The 21,209-nt window shown below is 42.7% G+C and overlaps 1 protein-coding gene and 1 long non-coding RNA gene across 2 annotated transcripts; one reads left to right on the top strand and one right to left on the bottom strand.

The window, feature by feature from the left end:
- Positions 1 to 7,093: 7,093 nt before the first annotated feature.
- On the top strand, positions 7,094 to 19,263 carry ercc6 (excision repair cross-complementation group 6). Its single transcript, XM_037271584.1, is given in 22 exon segments — positions 7,094 to 7,393; positions 7,640 to 7,833; positions 7,928 to 8,156; positions 8,349 to 8,469; positions 8,555 to 8,669; positions 8,877 to 9,576; positions 10,824 to 10,955; positions 11,119 to 11,277; positions 11,992 to 12,127; positions 12,313 to 12,483; positions 12,632 to 12,808; positions 13,762 to 13,878; positions 14,345 to 14,440; positions 15,494 to 15,712; positions 16,026 to 16,136; positions 16,466 to 16,585; positions 16,945 to 17,039; positions 17,140 to 17,285; positions 17,361 to 17,807; positions 17,876 to 18,044; positions 18,136 to 18,214; positions 18,419 to 19,263. Coding segments are annotated over 21 exon segments (4,158 nt in total). The 5' UTR covers positions 7,094 to 7,393; positions 7,640 to 7,658; the 3' UTR covers positions 18,863 to 19,263.
- Positions 10,672 to 11,182, bottom strand: LOC119134787. The gene is made up of 2 exons (XR_005100391.1): positions 11,099 to 11,182; positions 10,672 to 10,935 (listed from the first exon to the last, which is right to left on the bottom strand). It is a non-coding gene; the product is annotated as an uncharacterized LOC119134787 (long non-coding RNA).
- Positions 19,264 to 21,209: the final 1,946 nt, after the last annotated feature.

The raw sequence follows: 21,209 nt of genomic DNA on the forward strand, positions 1-21,209 counted from the left end.
CCCTTAGGATTGCATGGCAGGAGGCAAAACGTGTTCAGCACAATAAAAATGTTCCCACACAGGAAACACAATAACCACTGAAATAAAGCGACAATGAAAGTGACATGACCTGAAGCGCGTGAGTAACTAAACATAGACCAGAAGCAAATGGCTTTGGGTCATGAGGTCCTGCTAGAGAAAGTTCACCGTTTTCAAAACTGAGATTAAAGATTATGACCTAAAACATCATAAATCAACAGAGGACAAATGATAGCCATTATTTCAGCAGAAATCCCATTTTGTGATTACAATCAACAATGAAAGTGATTGCTTCAGCACCTGGTTGCTAAAAAAACATGTCTGACTTTGCGTAGGAGTTGGGGACGTTTCTCCTCCAGGGACCATTTTATTGTTAAAAGTCCTCCAGGGCCGGGACTACACCAAGACATGAACAAATTTTGACGACAATTAGCTTTACAGTGGTGTCCATTGAAATGAATCGAAAGGTCAACACGTCCATTTCAGCACAAATTGTGCTCGATCTGTTTGCGCGCCTCGCTCGTTCTTCGCGGAGGATAAATAATATATGTCTGCAAGTAGTGCCATATTGTTTGTTTTGTAGATTCTTTGGCTTCCTTACACACGACAAAACATTTTGTCTTTCCGTCTTTGCACAAGGTGGAGAAAAACATAAACAACGGAGAGAAAAGTGAGAACATTAAAGAAGAGGAAATATGCTGCTGTTAAAATTTCACAGATGAATCTCGTGTGTGTGTGTTGAAGGCTGAACTGGTGGCACATAGGAAGTCGTGTAGGAAACAACATAATGAAGGTTGGATCATCCCCCCCATCATCTCTTAACCACAAACTTTGATGGAGGTAAAAATCTGCTTTTTTATTTGATCTCTTTGCTCATTTTGTTTCACACTTGGTGTATATAATATCGTATGTCTTGTGTTTAATTTACCTTGCCCACATTAGGTCCCCGATGTCGATCAAGTTGCTCTGTCTACTCTTGGCTCGCAAGCATGCTTCTTCTTTATCACTTCCACGAGCCGTGCCTTTACTTTGCCAATGCTCTAATTTATCTGCCTGTGTCTGCTGTGCATAAAAGACATGGAGCTCAATCTTTTTCTGTACTACACGTGTGCCTTAGAGGTCACTTGATGCTCACAAACTCAGTGAGAGTCCGTTCTGATCGCTGAGCTTTTTATCCATATAAACACAAGTAACCAAAGCTGATGTATAGTTAGTCATGGACGTGCAGAACCAAAATCAAAAGCCAACATTCATTATAAAGCCCAATTACATCATTGCAGAACAACTTCATTTATTCCTTCAAATCACTTGGTTTGTTTTTCCTGATTGTTCATGGTTCTCCACACCTGATATCTCGGGGTAGCTGGAAACGCTTACAAGCATGGAATTAAACAAGATCGATCGCCACTTGTTATTTTGGTTCCGAAATTTTCGGCCTGCCTCTCAACAGCAGAATTTTCAACAGCCATAAGACAAGGCATAACCTTCGTGTACAATACTCAAATAGATTTAATCACTGGGTTTAATTAATACAAAGCCCAAATAAATCATTTCATCTACGAACGTGGAAAGGGTTTAAGTATGTCTGGAGGGAGCAGTAAGAATTGCTACGTACGACTACTCATGTACGGTAACCTCTAACTCCGTTTGCCCTTTCAATGGGGGGCATCTCATTTTGTTGAGTAAAAGTAGCAGAAGGCTGAAGCAGAGGGGCTCGCAATGAACAAAGCTGCATCCTAATTTATGACCTGCAGCACAGGGGGGCACAGTTGCACTTCCTTGACTGTGAGAGGTCGCCGGCCAGGGCTCACACCTTATGATCCTTTCCAAAAGTAAATCAAGTATGTCAAACTCTGATCAGCTGGGACCCCATTTCAGGCAACACCCCTTCTTTGGGATCCCGAGCTTGCTTAACACACTGGAGGATTTCAATTTAATACACATAATGCCAGACTTGGCAGAAATGTAGATTGGCTTCCTGTTCCCAGAACCTCCAGATCACGTCTCATTGCTCTTTGCCGTGAAGCAAGATGATGAGTTTTGAACTTGCGGCTTGACCTAAACTTCATCACCCAGCTGTCCTGATGCTTTTCACCTCTGCTACATTGTCCCAGCGTTGACGTATCTGTTATTAAAGTCCAAATCTTTTCATCCGTTACATCCGTGCATGCTTACGCTTAATAACTTATTTATCTGCTTCCTAAGCTTGGTGTACGTCGTGAACCCAAGATGAGCAGTTCAGCGATATGCCACCTGATTCAGCTTCACACCAAATCCTGTTGTTGTTCTTCATCACAATGGTTCACTACCGGGACATGAAGAGTTGGTAGGTTACTCCCTGGTGAGCACGAGTGACCCAGCAAAGAATTTGATAGCTCAGCATATTTTTCTAATGATTCTGCATATAAAACAATAGAAAATATCCAAGCGTTCTTTTTTTTGTCACGTGCAAAATAAAAAGTCAGCTTGAGAATTTTTCTGTTTATGTTGAAATGAGTGGAAAGTCACATCTGAGCCAAGTCAGAGTAACATTTGGTGGAAGTTAATGTTTACAACTATAAATTGTGATTATACTCAAGTCTTAATGCTGTCACCAAGCTGAAACACAAAAACAAATATAGGAATTGAATGGAGGGACTGAAAAATTGTTTTCAAATAGCAAATCACAGAAAATTAAAATAACATACAAAAATACCAGCTAAGGCCCTCAAAATCTCTTTACCAAGTATCACTTTTAAAAAACGACTTAAATTAACAAATACTACCATCATGACCAACATTAAAATACATCTACCTAATACTGGAACCATAATTTCAATTTCCCATTCTGTCAAATGCGTTTGTTCCAACAATTTGACCTGCAAGTGACAGACAGAATGTGTACATCACATGACAAGTTTGTGTCGAGGTTATTGCATCTGTTTATGATAATACAACTGTCTAAAATCACAAACAGATGCATTTCCCTGTAATCACTATCAGGCCCTCAGAGAGACATTTTACTAACTGAGGCAGCAAAACACATGGGAGACATTAGCACTGCCAATGTGGTCTTACATGCATGTAGTGTACAATGCCACCCAAATGTGCATGCTGTCATGTCGACGTGATGAAATTACACGCGTGTTGACTTTTTCTACAGTCGACATCCTTCTTTCTTGTACCTTGGACCGCTCCTACATAAATGACTAAGCACTTTTAATGTGAAAAATTGACTTGTCACTAAGTAGAACACCCAAAGTGGAAGACAATCTGTTCTGTCGCTGGTTGACTTCCAAAGTGTTCTGATTTCAAAGCAGTTTGCGCAAAGAAAATAATGTAAAGTGACAGAATTTGTTCCAGGCTCGGTCTTGCCATCATTAACTTTGCAAGGAAAGTAAATTGTTTACATTCCTAAGTGTCTTTCTTTTTTTTCTTTTAGAAAAGTAAAAGTTAACTACTGTCTGCGCCACTTTAATAAACTAAATCGAAGACATCTTGGGAGTGGTTACAGACCGATACTGTCACCTGGTGGCTCTTGATAGATAAACGGACATTCACCCATGTTCAATTTCTGCTTCTATGATTATCTGATTTTTTTCTTTGCGGTCTGGTACCGTTCTTCTTCGGCATCATGAAAGCTAAAAAAAAGCCAAAGAAAAAGTCAAGCATGTTCAGTTATTTTTTATTTTATTTTATTTTTTATAAACTCAAGTTTTGTGGCACATCTTTTAAGAAAATTATACATATCATCCATTCTGTCGCGACAATCATAATCAGGCCATGATGAGGAAAAAAAAAATTATCAATCTAACAGCACTTATTTATTAGTAAATTATACCATTTCAGACACAACAGATTGATCCATCTAATTATGCTGTAGGAAATAGCTCGTTCTGGCAGTTAAAGGGTTTGCTGGGAAGAAAGTGGGTGTTCAAGGGAAAAAAATCACTTGGGAAATCATTTCCTAACACCAGAGAAAACAAGTGTGAGGGAAGTTAAATGCCCGTTGGCGTTTAAGACAAAATATAGTGGAGGTAGTTTGCAGATAATTAGGTACATGTTTACAATTGGGGATATGCACAAGTATAAATTCATGGATGGACAGACGAATGTTTTTTTTTTAAAAGGAAAAAGTACACAAAGTACTAAAATGCATTGGACAGATGAAGTTCGCATCGTCTGCTTTGACCCTCGTAAAATAGATTCATAATGCAGCGTGACATCCAAAAATGGGAGACGCAAAGGCTCTTCAGGTTGAAGAAAAAAAAACAACCCTCCACAATGCTTTTGCCTTTCGTCAAAAATATATCCTGAAGGCTTTGGTCATATTCCAAACTGTTGATGAAGGCCATATGAGCAAAACTACACACATGAGTTAAAACAAGGAACCGCCACTGATTAATTACTGCAAATACCACATAAAGTGTTGCATTCAATGCACATAAACGTTATGCGTACTTTGGAACCATTTCTCTGAGAAGCAAAAGTCAGCAAGCACTGAGGACATAAACCTGTTAGTGTTAAGTCTTTAAATCTTGCTCCATGTGTTATTCTACTGTCAGGCTGGAGAGGAGCGCAACACGCAGCGCTAACACACACACACACCCTCTGGGAGGTGCACTCTACCCCCCTATGCCAAATAAATCTACAGTCCCCCAACATGGGTAGGGATTCATTCCATGCACTCTTGTTCACACATTAAGGGCACACATTAAAATGAAGATAGACAGTTTGGCAATTCACTACTCCTGTGAGCATTGTGCGGTCAATCAAAGGAGCTTCCCTGGTCATTACAAAACTTCAGTACCATGCTGTGCAAGCGCTAAATGTTCCAATTCGGGAAATGTTTTGTTATGTTTTGCCTGTATCACACTCAAATGTAAATGCAAACACGTCAGTGATGTCTCAGAACAGCTCTCATATGTTTGAGACAAATCAGTCAAGAAATCTGTCATCTCTGCATAAATTAGTTTGCAGAACAAAAGGCAGAATTTTTCAAGAGAATTCAGAGTTCAAGCAAAGTGTGGAGAGTCTCTGTACAGTCGTGTGTGTAGTGGCCGTCAGGAATTTTACAAGATTCCTGAATAAACGGTTCATTTCAGGGCCACCCCACCACCACCACCACCACCACCCTGTCGACAATTATGTTTCGATTGCATGATGTTACAGTAGCTGCTATAGGTCTGTGTAGGTTTATCATTTTCATTACATTTTTTTATCACTAAAATAATAATACCAATAACTGTGATCACTTTGGTCACTGTCATTGTGATGTTTCATTTTCTTACCATTTCATTATTAGTACCCTTGTAAAGTTAAAATAACGCTCGTATAGTGCAGACTATTGAAAATGGGTTAAATATCAGAAGCTCTTTAATTCAAATAAATATAATGTAGAATGGAATGTTGGCCAATGTACGTAGATCATTCAGCACTGCACAGCAAGATCCCTGAGACTCTTCAGATGTCTTTGTTTAACAAATATAGGTTTAATGATTTGCCATCAAACCTACTGTTAAGCATTGGAGTATGATGCTGACCGCAAAAAGAGTTGGAATGGTGCACTCCATCGTGTGCGATGGAGTGCAGGATCACTAGAAAGGTGAATCACCATCATCCCAAAACAAACAAGTGCTTGCAGAGCTACTGATTAAGCGGAATTGAGAAAACAAAACTTACAGGACCATTTGCACCGAGGCTGAAATTCCAGCATATTATTCTGCTGCTACAGACAATCCTGAGTGAGAACTTTAGTGCTCATAATAGAATTTATATCTCAGACTGGGGAATCGGCTCACATTTCAACAAGACCATAAACTCAAGCAGCGTGCCAAGAAAATACAAGCACTGCTTGGGAAAACACTGACAGTCCAGAAGCAAGATATTACTTGACTCTGGAGATGTCTGAAAATGTACAAGCACTTACACTTGCCACTCATCTGTTTTCTGTGTACTTCAATGAAAACATTCCAAATGTCTGGAAACATTGAAGCAAGTCTCTAAGATAAAACCACGGTACATAATATCATCTCTATCCCTTGGTTTAAAAATGCTGAATTGAGACAAAGATGGAGGGAAAACAGATGATAAGTTTACATTCCCCGTTGCATCTCGACCTTACAGTCACAACATTGTAAGCGTGTATCACCTTTTTTCACAACATGAGTGATTCATCAGACGTTTATTTTGACCCATTCTGACTCCTGTGTGGGTGGCTTTGGAAAAACAATGATCTAAAACAAAAACATGGTCTGCACATGAAGATCTTTCTGTGATAAAGCTAAAGCTCTTGCCAGAGAAAAAAGGGTTTCGCTTTATTTAGCATGTCCAGCGTTTTCATAACATGCTTTAAATCTTGCAACATTTCTCAACCCTAGATTGCTAAAAAGCCTGTTTCCTTTATACAACCCCCTAATGCAAAGCCAAGAAGATGTTTTAATTAAACCCGCAATTTATTATTGCAAAACCTTGGGAACAAACTTCCTGAGGCCCACAACTTCTTGGAACCATTCACATTTATATCATCATTGAAGTGTTGTCTTTTCAAAAGCTTCCCATTATACTAAAAAGCTAGAAGTCATTTTCCTTCTGATTTACTTGATTTCAACGTTTTATTTTTTATTAGCAAAGACCCTTTTTTTTGCTTTCATCTATAGTTAGAAATATGGAATTTTGAGGTTTTAATTGCTTTTATATCACTAGTTGGGTCTTCAAAAGTTATGCATGCCCACCCATCAGGTTCTGAAAATGTGTCCATGAGAGGTAATACTGCATTGTTACTTGTGTAACAGTGTGGCTCACTTATTTATTGCTGACTTGTATTTTCCCATGAAGGGGCACATTGAGGTCACACATGGCATCGACAACCACTATTTTGGGCTCATGTCAAGAGTGGTCATATTTTCCACAAACAGAGATTCCATCACATTAAAATAAGAACCATAAAGACCTACTAAGTAAGAGTCATTTGTCTATTTTTTAATCATCTCTCAGCCTTCTGTCAGTCAACTCCTAACCGAATTACAAAACAGTTTTATGGCGCCATCTGTCGGGCAAAAAAGAAGCAAAATCCACAACGCCGGTAGAGGGCGCTCTTGCACAAGTCAAGGGTGACATGCCATTCTCCAGCACCAGAAAAAGCTTTTGCGGCACGCCGATGTTGTGTAACTGCACGTTTTGTAAGTACGGTATTATTTGTCTCTTGCGTGGCATATTTGCCGTCCGGCTATTTAAACATTCTTAGCAAGTTCGTCTCTTTTGCGGTACATTCTTTGTCAGTCGTTCCCTTGCTCCCTTGGACAGCTGAGAAGTAGCGTAAGCGTAGCCGGCCGGCTAGCCGAGCTCATGTAAACAATGGACTGGTGTGATCGTGACACGCATGCTACACTGCCAGGTTTGATTAAATTGCTGTTTTCGTTTGGAAGAAGTGTATTTAACGTTTTGTGAGGCATGCGTTGATTACTGCATCGAAGAAGGGAAAACCATTGCATACGTGGACAGGTAGGCGTCAGATCGCTTGCTCACTAAGGTCTGTTACGTGTTTTGAAGCCTGATATCACAATAATGTTATGAAAGCAAAAACAGTAGCTGCGTTTTCAGAGCGTCATTAAAAGGTGGTAAATTGTCTGTCTATTGTAAGTTGTTGCAGCCACATCACCATGCCAGTAGATGGGCCAGAGGACCAGGCCCCCTCCTCCCACTCTGGTGGTCCAGCCAGTGCTGCTCTCACCAGGACAAACTCAGAGGAGAATGGAGGCTCAGCAGTTTTTTCTCAAGGCCCTGAGGCTGCGTCCCCCTGCACAGTTGTCAACGAAGCTGAGGAAAGCAATAGTGGTGAGAGCTCAAATCTTGCTCACTGAGAAATTTTGCATGGTGACGAGTAAAATTATTGATCATGTTTCAAATTATCATCCACTGTTGCATTCAGGCTGTAAGAGGTCCGGAGCTTTGCTGCATATCGACCGCCAGCGCATCCAAGCAGCGTCTGCCAGCTCTGGGGCTGACGAGCTGCTCGGTCTCGGCGTGGCCGTCTATGACCAGGATGTTCTGGAGCAAGGCGTCCTGCAGCAGGTGGACGAGGCCATCCAGGAAGCCAGTCAGGCTGCTGCAAAAGCAGAGGCTGAGAAGGAGTATGAGTCGGTGCTGGATGATGTCAGGTAAAAAAAAAAAAAAAAACTCAAACAGGGGTCCACACAAAATGGGACTGACACAAAAGAGCTCCTTGACTGAACGTTGTATCATCAGAATGCATTTTGCATAACGTGAGCTCTAAGTTCAAATGATATAATTGATGAACTGTCAATTTTATGAATATCATATTTCTAATATTATTTCCATCTGACTTTTAGATCTGCAGTGGTATCGCTGAAGCACATCAATAAGATCATTGAGCAGCTATCCCCTTATGCTTCATCAAGTAAAGACATCAGTAGGAAGATTGAATCGGTCAAAAGGCAGAAAGAAAATAAGGTAAACTTGTTTCAATTAGATTTTCACTTGAATTTGACAGTGACCGTAATATTCAAAGGGGGTTTTGTTTGTGCGTGTGATTCAGGAGAAACAACTCAAGAAGGTCCGAGCCAAACAGAAGCGGCTTCAAGCTATTTTGGGAGGAGAAATTGCCCAAAGGTTTGAAGATGAGCTTTTGGCAGAAGATGCAGAGGACACAGGTAATGACAAGAAGTGCTGATTACTAAAAAAAAAAAAACTCATTTTTGAAAATGAGAGAAGGAGGCTGGAGACGCTTCCGTTTATATCCCAACCTCAAATTGTAACTTTGTCAAAACAAATTAATCATAAGATGATGAAGTCATTACATATTGTGTATAATAAATATCTTTCAATATTAAGAAAAGCGTTGTATTGTGTTGTACCAGAGCCTGGTCCTTCCACACTGGGCAACATGCTCATGCCAGCACAGGAGACCGAGTGGGAAGAGCTCATCCGGACAGGTCACATGACACCTTTTGGTACGAGAATCCCACAGAAGGAGGTGAAGAAGGAGCCGCGCAAACTGATGCTGGCCGAGAACTCGGCCTTCGATGAGTACCTGGCCGACCAGGCCAAGCTGGCGACTGAAAGGAAGAGAGCTCCTCATGTGAAGAAGAGGAGGAGTACTGCTACACACCAGCAAGGATCCAAAGGAAGCGCTTCCTCTCCAAAGGACAAGAAAATGCGTAAGCGCATGCGAAAGCTCCAGATAACTGCTTTGAAAGCTCATCCCAAGGCAAGACAGAAATCTGAGCCACAAGCACCAAAGCTAAAGAGAAAACGTCAAACTGAAGGCGACGAGGTTGACAGCGACGGCTCCGAGTACCTGCCGAGCGACGAAGGCTTCGATCCCGAAAAAGAGGAACGAGACGCCATGGAGGAAGGCTTTGGGGAAGACGATGATGAGGGCGACTACGAGTTGAAAGCTTACAAGAGGAAAAATGAAGCCAAGGGAAGGAGCCGTGAAGAAACCGCTGAGCGATGACCAGTATTCCCCTGAAAGTCCGATGAAGAGAATGACGCCAAAAGTAAAGGGAAGAAATGCAAAGATGATGGCGACGTGGAATGTTATCGACAGCGGATAAGGTAAAACCGTCACTGCTATAAAACACTTCCCGTCTCTTTTCAGAGGTCAACCTGCTATCATGTGTCCTCATTGCAAACTCAACTCCATCTGACCCAAACACTGCAAATGGACGTCCAGTAAAAATGTTAGCCTTGCCTGTACAGTTGATGCAGATTTTAATGATGGTGATACCCAATGGATTATGCCCCTTTATATTATTTCCTGTGGCAACAATAAGCAGTGGTTCCAGAGGTCCTCCCTGTTGTTCTGTTTAACAAAGTTTCTTCTGCAAGTCTCTTTAGGAAAGTGGACAATTGGCATGATTGAGTCTCTTTAGTTTATACGGCATATGGACTGGCATCGTGAAAATGTGCTATTGTTGTCTGCAAGAGTTAGTTGGTTTGTGCTGGCTGCACGGTGCCAGAATGGAGTTAATCCCAGATGAGATTGGCAGCTGTTTCTTGACGAAGCAAATTCACTCCCTGCTCTTTTTCCCCTTCTCGATCTGCCCTAATTATCCTCCTGCATTTTTTTTTTTTTTTTTTATAAGCGCACTCACTCCCTCTCATACTCAAATTAGGGGAAGAGCAGCCCTAATGAGATTTCATATTTATAGCTGCCAAATAAATTGTGTTGGCATGTGTCCTTTTTTTCTGCGCCACACTGATTGGATGTCAGTTGAGCAGCACCGCCACGGCCTGGCCGGGCGAGGCCGACCTTGCGAACGGTGATGTTATTAGGAGCAGTTTGTAGTCGGAAAGGTGGCGATGGGGTTGGTGCAGAGGGGGCAGAAAAGTGTAATTAACTGAACCAATGCTTAGTCTTGACTTAATTAGAGCGCGCGGTCTCACAGGCCCAGCTAAAGGAGCAGTTTTGTGGCAGGGTGACAGGACCAGGCCCAAATGAAGATGGATTCTTATCCCCTCCACCTCGCACCTTTCTGGGGAACTCGCACTACTAATTGTCTGTATCAATCTTCATTTGCTGCGTGACGACTCTGCCTCTAACTGCCTTTTTGCTGCAACACTATTAAACCTTTTTTCCTTTACATTTACTTCCTTCTTTTTTTTTTTGGGCCGTTGAGCTTCCAAATCTTAAGGAACCACTTTTAACAGTTTCCTTCCACGCAACTTTTGCGGGCTTTCCGTCCATTTATTAGTTCTTAAAGACATTATGAATCTGTCTCAGCCACCTCATTATCGGGTTCAGACAAGATCCTTACTCACAAAGTCCTGCGTTTGTTTTCCGCTTCACCTATCTGTACTAGGAGGTGGAAGCGACAGCGTCTTCGAGAACGGGAGGAGAGGCGGGAAAGAGGTGAGGAGCTGACAGATGACAGCGATGCAGAGTTTGATGAAGGCTTCAAAGTTCCTGGTTTCCTGTGGAAGAAACTTTACAAGTGAGTTTTTTGTGGACCCTGCCATGAATGGAGAATCACTGTCTACGAAATATTAGACTCATTCATGTACAAAACTCCAATTTAAAAGAGCAGCATCTGTCATGTCATGGCAAATTTGATTTGGATCTGATGCGGTTGCGCACATGTGCATTGCGGTGGTCAGGTACCAGCAGACGGGAGTACGCTGGTTGTGGGAGCTCCACTGTCAGCAGGCAGGAGGCATCCTGGGAGACGAGATGGGTTTGGGCAAAACCATCCAGATCATCTGCTTCCTGGCTGGACTCAGCTACAGCAAACTGAGGACCCGAGGCTCCAACTACAGGTGCACGTGCACACACAAAGCTTGGCCTGAGACTCGCTGTCTGTATGGTATGAATATTTGATCAGGAGGATTTCTGCTTGAGTGTGCTCGACTGAATTATTTAACGTGTTTCAATTATCGGACTCTTGACTTTGGTCCTGCAGACATCAGAGAATACACTGACACCGTTTGAGTGAGCCTTTTCATGAACACTTAAGAGGAATCTCGGAGTCATGAAATGGCTAGGCAGCGGGAGCGGGGCCATAAATCAAATGTATAATACATGGCGCAGGGGTGGTGATAATCTGGTTTTACTGCACAAATAACCGTTGTGCATTTGGTAGGCGGAGCTTCCCCGTTGGTCAATATTCTGTCTGCTGTAGAAGTCCACAAATTGATTGCTTGCAAACTCAATTATGGTCCAATATCAATAGCTTCCACTGATGCGGAGGTTCATAGCAGGCCATTAGTGCATTTTCGAGGGTGTGCGTGTATGTTTTCTGTAGATTTTCACCAGAGCGAATTTGTAAAGTGATCATTTAAGTAAGCATTCTGTTGCCACCTTGACTTTCTGCCTTACGCAAGCACTTTTCTCCTACTCGCTGGGAATTGCCTTTTATTTCGTTTAATTTGGTTTAGGAATTATGACTTTAATTTGCCAATGAAATTTGCTGATATTTGCTGCAGTCGTAAAGTCTTTGTCCCCGCCCTGGTGACACGTACATTTACCTGCAGGTATGCTGGCCTGGGCCCCACCGTCATCGTGTGTCCCGCTACCGTCATGCACCAGTGGGTCAAGGAGTTCCACACCTGGTGGCCACCTTTTAGAGTCGCTGTCCTTCATGAAACGGGATCTTTCAGCAGCAACAAGGTATGTTTTCTTCCTTTGTTTGTACTTTTATGGAGGTTTTCGAGGTCCTCCTATGTGAGCTATAAAGTTTTCAATGGAGTCTTTTTCCTCTGGGGGGCACTAGAGCACTATTAGTTCCTGAAACCACACAGGAAGAGAGATGCTCTTTTGTTCGATGGTTTTTTTTTTTTTTTTTGCTGTTGTAGGAAAAGCTGATTCCAGAGATAGCATCATGTCACGGCATCCTGATCACCTCATACTCAGCAGTGAGGAGCTTGCAGGACATCCTGCAACGCTACGACTGGCACTACGTCATCCTGGATGAGGGCCACAAGATCAGAAATCCAAATGCCGGAATCACCACAGCCTGCAAACAGGTGGAGGGTGTCACGCTGACAGATGTGTCGCTAATTGAAACTTGCTTGTTGGCAGTTTTTGCTAAATCGAATGTCTGCCATATTTTTAGTATAATCTGCACACCGTGGATTCTTTCATTTAAATGTTCTCTCTCTCTTTTCTCTCAAGTTCCGCACCCCCCACCGATTCATCCTGTCCGGCTCGCCCATGCAGAACAATTTAAAGGAGCTCTGGTCTCTCTTTGATTTCGTCTTTCCTGGGAAATTGGGCACTTTACCCGTCTTCATGGAGCAGTTCTCTGTGCCCATCACCATGGGAGGATACAGCAATGCCTCACCTGTCCAGGTACACATAGGCCTGACTCCCAGCATTTTGTGAGCAGATGGGTTTCATGACGTAATGTAATTCCAAAGACCAGAAATTGTATTATAAGTAAAATAAAATTATTAGATGGTGTACACGGCAGTGGTGATAGCTCTACACGTATTTCTAGTTTTAGTTGCTCTTGTGCATAAGCACATTTGTGTGAGAGACAGACAGAGAAGCAAGAGTGGAGAACTAAATTGTATCCCGTTGTCATTAGTGTCCACTCGTTAATAACCCACTGACTGAATGGATTTAATTATTTAAGATGGCTATCGATGCTTCTTCCGCCGTCGATAATAAAAACCTTTACTAATTATTAATGTTATTAAATGGTCAGAGAAAGCTACGCTCGGCTACTCGTCCTCGTCTCGAAATTCTCAGAGCGCGTGGGTTGTGTGCGGTACGTGTGTGCGGGTAAGAGTACATGTGTATAAAAGTACATAAAAACATATGGGGCAGGTGGGGCCATGTCTACATGTGGATGTGGGATCCATTACTGAAGCTCGCCTTTACACCCCCATGTGAACCCTCAACATCATCTGCCGCCTTCTCTCACTTCGCCTCCACTCCGGCCAAAATCCTCGCCGTATTATTGCCCCCTCCCGCTGTGACGGGCGGTCTTTTTGATCCCTCTGCGTACCCCCTGTCAGTTAATGTGTAAAAAGCTAACTGGCCTTTAGCATAAGGTGAAGAAAGCCACTTTAGTGATGTGGGGGAGGGTCTCCAGTTGTGTCCCCCGAGACAGACAGCACTCTGCTCAGTGGTCAATAGCTCGGCAAGCTCAGAGGAGGTGATGGGCGGGGCTAGGGGGGGGGTTGGGATGACAATCCTGCCTCCAGGAAACAACCGTGCTGACAGGTGTTACTGCTCTTTCTTAGCTGCCTGTCTGTCTGGTCAGTCTTTAATGAGCCGGGTCAATTGTTTGCCTTCAGGTCCAGACGGCGTTCAAGTGTGCATGCGTGCTGAGAGACACCATCAATCCTTACCTCCTTCGAAGAATGAAGGCTGACGTCAAGGACAACCTTGCCTTACCTGACAAAAACGAGCAGGTATTTCACATCCCACAAAACGATCTTATTGTTATTTTAATACACTTGATGATTGAAAAAGTAAAGTTGAGGAACCTACCAAACCTGGTGAGCTTAAGTATAGAACTTTCTCTATTTGCTAGTAGTTGGTCATTCTCAGGGAACACACGTGCAACGTTTTATTAATTATTCCATGACTTTGCATGGCCTTTCCAGGTGAAGCCAGCTAATAAAGTCCTGCTAAAGTAAAAGGAGCAAGTATTCATTATGGTGGCCCAGTCTCTGGTCTGTCCTTGAGTCTGATGCTGCTTGACTCCTCAGTTCGCTTCAGCTCATTAAGTCCGTCCCCAGGGACGCCGATGGCTTCAAAACACGATTGTACCCCTGTAATTTCTCCCCTCGCATGTGCCACTTCAGCAAGGTGCTTTAAAGAGGATGTTCACCACTCATTACACTCGCTCACAACTTCTCCCCTCGATCTCCGTAGGTTTTATTTTGCAGGTTAACGCAGGAGCAGCGGCAGGTTTATCAGAGCTTCTTAGACTCCAAAGAGGTCTACCAGATACTCAACGGGGACATGCAGGTGAACAGAGTAACGCAACGGACTTTATGCGTCGGCTCTATTTGATGCACGTTGCATTAAAAAGACAAGGGGGCGCACTTGCGGTCGGCGAAATGACTTCCAGGAACACAACAAGCCTTATTCATTATTTAACCCGCTCAACTAATGAATTTAGTTCATCACTTAAAGCCATATCCGTGATATTTTTATTTTTTTTTTTAAGGTTAGAGACTCGGGATGAAATGATTCTTTTTGTAAACATACATTTTGGTCAGCTCCATAACAAGCTTACTTTAGTCGTCTTTAAAGATGTGGAGGTTGTGCAGATGCTGTTCTCACATTAGCTGGACCCTTGAGAGAATCTCAACCCATTTATCACCACTAACCAAATGGACGTGGTTGGAGAGCCGAGGGTGACCACAGCAGATTGCACGCACACACATATTCAGTGGTCATTCCCGAGTCCATTAACCACTATTACTAATGCAGTGACCGCTGTGCCTTCATCAAAAAACATGGCCCTAATTGTCCGTAAATAAGTTATGCAACTCATCCCTCTATGCGTTATCTGTTTAAAGGAACAGCGCCGTGAAGATGACGACAATGTTTACACCAATCTTTCATGATTTAACATCTTTCACAAGATTCAATGAGCTTTCAACGGTGCCAATGAAAGAGATAAACAAAATAATCCAAGTGCTTAAAAAATAAGATAAATATAAATTCTTAAATCTAATTTCTCGTAGGTCGTCCCTCTAATAGACACCAAGCTCCAATTAGTTGCTAGTCCGCTTAAGACGGATAAATGCCTTCCTGTTTCCATCCAGAAAAAATATAATATATAATAACTAATAAGTGTAATTACCTCAGATCATTGTGGTCTTGCTTATTCACAAGTTGATATTAAATAGTTTTATCCTCAGCCCATTAGCCCTCTCTTGCTAACGGAACAGAAGCATCAAAACACGTAAATGATCTCAGATGAATTAAGATGGCGATACACGTGTGTGTGTGTCCATGTTTTATGTTCCAGAATGGACAACAGCATAATAGAACATTGTTGGTTCTCTTCAGGTTTTCTCAGGCTTGATAGCACTGCGTAAGCTGTGCAACCACCCGGACCTTTTCTCTGGCGGCCCGCGGTTGCTGAGGGGGATCCCTGAGGAGGCGCTGACAGAAGAGGAGCACTTCGGCTATTGGAAGCGCTCAGGCAAACTGATCGTGGTGGACTCTCTGTTGCGTTTGTGGTTTAAGCAGGGTCACAGAGTCCTGCTCTTCTCGCAGTCGCGGCAGGTGATCACCTTTTTTTATTTATTTTTTATTTATTTAAAACAAGTGTATACAATTTGACACCATTTGTCTCCTTGGGCAATGAATGTGGTTGTAGAATTTATGAGAGTGCGAATGAGAGGAAGAATGTGAGGCATCTGTTGTCATAGTCGATACCAATGAGATTAGACCTCAGACGGAACCTGAGAACCTCCCTGTCGGTATCTGTGTCCATGTAATATTAATCTGCTTTAATCCTTTTAGGCATAATCCACCCCACCCCCTTCTCCTCCCTCCTATCTTTCACACGCTCAACTCACTCGCTCTTCTCGTGCAGATGTTGGACATCTTGGAAGTGTTTGTGACACAGAACCACTACACGTACCTGAAAATGGACGGCACGACCACCATAGCTTCCAGACAGCCGCTTATCGCCCGCTTCAACGAGGTACGCATTAGTCATCCCTAATGGCTCCCAGTGTTTCCTATGAAAATCCCCTCCTGAGGGACAAAAATGCTTCCGAGGATCCGTGCTCACCCTGAGGTGGAGACACTAATTGATGGCAAGCTGTTGTTCATCTGGATGCTCTTTACTGCTCAACTCCACATACGTGAATACATTTGTTGCGCAAACTGTTTTATAGCCATTTGTCCTCTGTCAAATTGCTTCACTATTAGTGGCCAATGAGTGTCAAGTTGGTTGCTATTTTGAAAGAAGAAATCTGAAATGTGTATATTACATTTAACATGATTTTTATTTTTACTTTGTCTTCCCAGGACGAATCTATATTTGTCTTCTTGTTGACAACTAGAGTGGGAGGTCTGGGAGTCAATTTGACTGGAGCCAATAGAGTCATCATCTATGACCCAGACTGGAACCCGAGTACTGACACTCAGGTTTGTCACTGTCTCAGTGTAAATACAAACATAGTAGAACTTTATAGGTGAATGGTCATTACCTCAATCCACCTCTGAAGTTATGAAATTTAAATTCAATGTCCTCCCAACATTGGATTAAATTTTCACTCTTTGCCAATTCTTTGGCTCTTTTTTTTGGAGATACTTATTTCAAAATAATAATTTGAGAATACATTAAAAGTGGAAAAATATACACTCTTAAGTTACGAAATTGTTCGTTTATTATTTTACTATCTCTTGACAAAACTTTGAACTATTAAAGCCACAAAAAATAGAAAAATGATCCAGTTAAGTCAATCAAATCGACTAAGTGTGCATGTTTGTGCCCTCCACAACAGGCGAGGGAGCGGGCCTGGAGAATCGGTCAAAAGCAGCAGGTAACTGTCTACAGGCTCCTCACTGCAGGCACCATTGAAGAAAAAATATACCACAGGTTAGACACTGCCATCGTTATCGAGATGACTTAGTTGTAGTTTTGGATTTGTGCAATCGAACACACTCAAATCTAACATTTCTCTGTGTGTACCATTCAGACAGATTTTCAAACAGTTTCTGACCAACCGTGTCCTGAAGGACCCCAAACAACGCCGTTTCTTCAAGTCTAATGACATCTTTGAACTTTTCACATTAGCTGACCCTGATGAAAAGCAGGGCACAGAGACCAGTGCAATATTTGCCGGTATGCATCATTTTGCGGTAAGCCACCTAAGGGACACACTTCCTCAACACATTTTCTCCCCTGCATTTCTTTCAGGTACCGGCTCCGATGTCAAGGCACCTAAAAAAATGGAAAGAATGCACCATAGTAAACGCTCCAAATCCCAGCAGATTGAAATAAATCCAAATAATAGACATTCCTTATTAAACAGTTCTGAATCTGCCTGTCAGGGATTATCTCAGGGTCCAATAAATGGTACAGTGGGTGCTCAAAACAAGCCAAATGGCATGGATGCAGATCCGCATTTATCATGTGGCAAACTAAAGAACGGCACGGGCCTGAAGCGCAGGGAGAAGAGGAAACACTGCGACTCCAGCAAAATGGAAAGGCATAAAAGTAAGAAGCATAAACGTGAAAAAGACGCTCGCTTCGAGGGCCAACGCATCTCGCACTTAGTGAAGAAGAGAGAGTACAAGAGGACGGACGCTGAAGATCAGAAAAAATCTGACGATTACGTCTTGTCGAAGCTCTTCAAAAAATCCGGTACAAACTTTATTGGACAAGTCTCTGCCTTTTTCGTGCAAAGGTTTATTAGGGTTTTGTCGTCTCAGGAATCCACAGCGTGATGCAGCACGACGCCATCATCGAGTCCTCAAATCCAGACTACGTCCTGGTGGAGGCCGAAGCCGACAAAGTGGCCAAAGATGCCCTTAAGGCCCTCAAAGTGTCTCGCCAGCATTGTAGGCTGGCCCTCAGTCGAAACCCCCCGCCGCCCGCTCGGTACGGACCCTCAATGGGGCATTATGGCATCCACACGTTTGCTCTTTACGACCTACTCAGCTCACTTTGCTTTCCCGCCTTTGCTCTGCAGGAAACGCTTCGGACAAAAGAAGAATTCTCTCCTGGTCGGACCATCTGTGCCCACGCTCCCCAATTTGAACAAATGCAAGGTAACTGCAGTGTTTTTAATAGGGTCATATTTTGGGTCCAGATTATTGTACCTCTAGGCCGGCATTGAATCTTAAGACCTACGTAAGACCTGTTTTGAAGGGTGATGTCAGATGTGTTTAAACTAAATTGTCAAATTCAATCATTTCCACCTTAGTAGGGGTTTATTGTATTTTACAATGTCAATGTGCGTGTTTCTCTGTTAGGATGCTGCTATCGTAACAAAGACAAACTTAAAGAAGCCAGATGCAGGGGCTCATTTCAGCGGGGAGGTAGCCGAAATTGACTCTAGCGCAACCCCTCTGTCCTCGTCCTCCCTCCTGGCCCGCATGAGAGACCGCAACCACCTCAGCCTTCCCTCCAGCAGACAAAGAGAAGAAGAAGATGATGCTGAAGAGGACGGTGCCGGCACCTCACAGTCCGCTCCGAGCACAGAGCACGACGAGCTGCTGACGGACCTGCGCAACTTTGTGGCCTTCCAGGGACAAGTGGACGGGCAGGCCAGTACACAGGAAGTGCTGGAGTACTTCAAACCCAGACTGAGCGTCAAGCAGGCGCCCGTCTTCCGAGAACTGCTCAGGAGCATCTGCGACTTCCAGCGGAGGTCTGGACAAGAGGGCCTGTGGAGGCTCAAGGAGAACTTTCGCTGAAAGTCCAGACAACCGCAACCTCCTCAGATATTTCCGTACTGTGGAACTTCTAAAGGGGAACATAGTGTACTTTTGTCTTGTCTTTTCTTAACTCTGTCATACCTCAACGTCATCCACTTGTTTATCACAGACTTTTTCTATGGAATTTGGAATGCAACAAACAAGTAAGACATAATCTCAGACAATTGTTTTTGACTCCGGTGCTTGTTTGTGGTAATTCTTTCATTTATTTATCTGCTGGTTTCTACTTGAATTTATACTTTTGATACAGTCTGTTTACTCATGTGCACTGCAGTCATTACCTCAGATTATCTGAATATTGGTGAAAATATGCTATTCGAGTCAAGTGTCAAAAGTTTGTAAAAAAATGGAATGTGCAATAATAAAACTTTTAAATAAGATGTCTTAATTGCTCATGGTTTGCATATATACGCCCTAAATATTTTTTCCAATATAGTTACTGCAATTTTCCACATTGGATTGCTGGGTTTGAAATTTACTTTTAATGTTATTATTTTTAAATAAACATTTATGTTTAAAACATGTTCTTGTGTTTTATTCCTTGTTTTTTATAATCGCCAATTAAAACATAAAAATCAGACATTTGGTTAACTGCTTTATTTGACAATGTGTATGTATATCTACTGCAATTTCACATTAGATTGCTGGTTTGAAATTTACTTTTATTATTATTTTAATAAACATTAAAAACCTGTTAAAACTTGTCTGGTGTTTTATTCCTTGTTTTTATTTTTTTGGGCATGAAAACAAAAATTTGACATTTGGTTACACTGCTTTATATGACGATATGTATGTGTTTTTACGTTGTGTAATATGTGTTGGTGTCCCCCAAAATAAAAGAGCAAGTAGTCAAATACCACATTCTTGCACGTACAAAAAATGCATAAAGTTATTAGGTACACCTTGAAAATGGTGGTGTACCTAAAGGAGTGTCCGGTGTGACGTCACAGATCAAACAGCCAATCAGAAAGTGGGGTGCGTGAGGGCGGGTGTGGCACTTTTCACTTTCAGTAAGCTTTGGACATGATTTTTTCCCTAATGAACTGGCCTGTTTTTAGGTACGCTTGAAAATGGCGGTGTACCTAATGGAGTGTCCAAGTGACGTCACGGATCAAACAGCCAATCAGAAAGTGGGGGTGAGGCACTTTTCACTTAAACCAGGGGTGCCGACCTCCAGTCCTCGAAGGGCTGCGTTCCAACATGTTTTCCAAGTGGCCCTCGTTAAGCGCACCTGCGTGAAAAGTTTTAGCTCCTTTCACGTTCTGCAGTAGCTAAAACTTTTCACGCAGGTGCACTTAACGAGGGAATCACACAGACACTCCATTAGGTACACCGCCATTTTCAAGTGTACCCAATAACAGGCCACTTTATTAGGGAAATATCATGGTCAAAGGTCACAGGTGTCAAACTCTAGTCCTCGGGGCCGCGTTCCAATATGTTTTCCAAGTTACCCTCGTTAAACACACCTGCGTGAAAAGTTTTAGCTCCTTTCACGTTCTGCAGGAGCTAAAACTTTTCACGCAGGTGCACTTAACGAGGGAATCACACGGACACTCCATTAGGTACACCGCCATTTTCAAGTGTACCTAATAACAGGCCACTTTATTAGGGAAATATCATGGTCAAAGGTCACAGGTGTCAAGCTCTAGTCCTCGGGGCCGCGTTCCAATATGTTTTCCAAGTTACCCTCGTTATGTGCAGCTGCGTGAAAAGTTTTAGCTCCTTTCACGTTCTGCAGGAGCTAAAACTTTTCACGCAGGTGCACTTAACGAGGGAATCACACGGACACTCCATTAGGTACACCGCCATTTTCAAGTGTACCTAATAACAGGCCACTTTATTAGGGAAATATCATGGTCAAAGGTCACAGGTGTCAAGCTCTAGTCCTCGGGGCCGCGTTCCAATATGTTTTCCAAGTTACCCTCGTTAAACACACCTGCGTGAAAAGTTTTAGCTCCTTTCACGTTCTGCAGGAGCTAAAACTTTTCACGCAGCTGCACTTAACGAGGGAATCACACGGACACTCCATTAGGTACACCGCCATTTTCAAGTGTACCTAATAACAGGCCACTTTATTAGGGAAATATCATGGTCAAAGGTCACAGGTGTCAAGCTCTAGTCCTCGGGGCCGCGTTCCAATATGTTTTCCAAGTTACCCTCGTTAAACACACCTGCGTGAAAAGTTTTAGCTCCTTTCACGTTCTGCAGGAGCTAAAACTTTTCACGCAGCTGCACTTAACGAGGGAATCACACGGACACTCCATTAGGTACACCGCCATTTTCAAGTGTACCTAATAACAGGCCACTTTATTAGGGAAATATCATG

Source organism: Syngnathus acus, chromosome 15 (assembly GCF_901709675.1).
Source record: "Syngnathus acus chromosome 15, fSynAcu1.2, whole genome shotgun sequence".
Classification (NCBI taxonomy): Eukaryota; Metazoa; Chordata; class Actinopteri; order Syngnathiformes; family Syngnathidae; genus Syngnathus; species Syngnathus acus.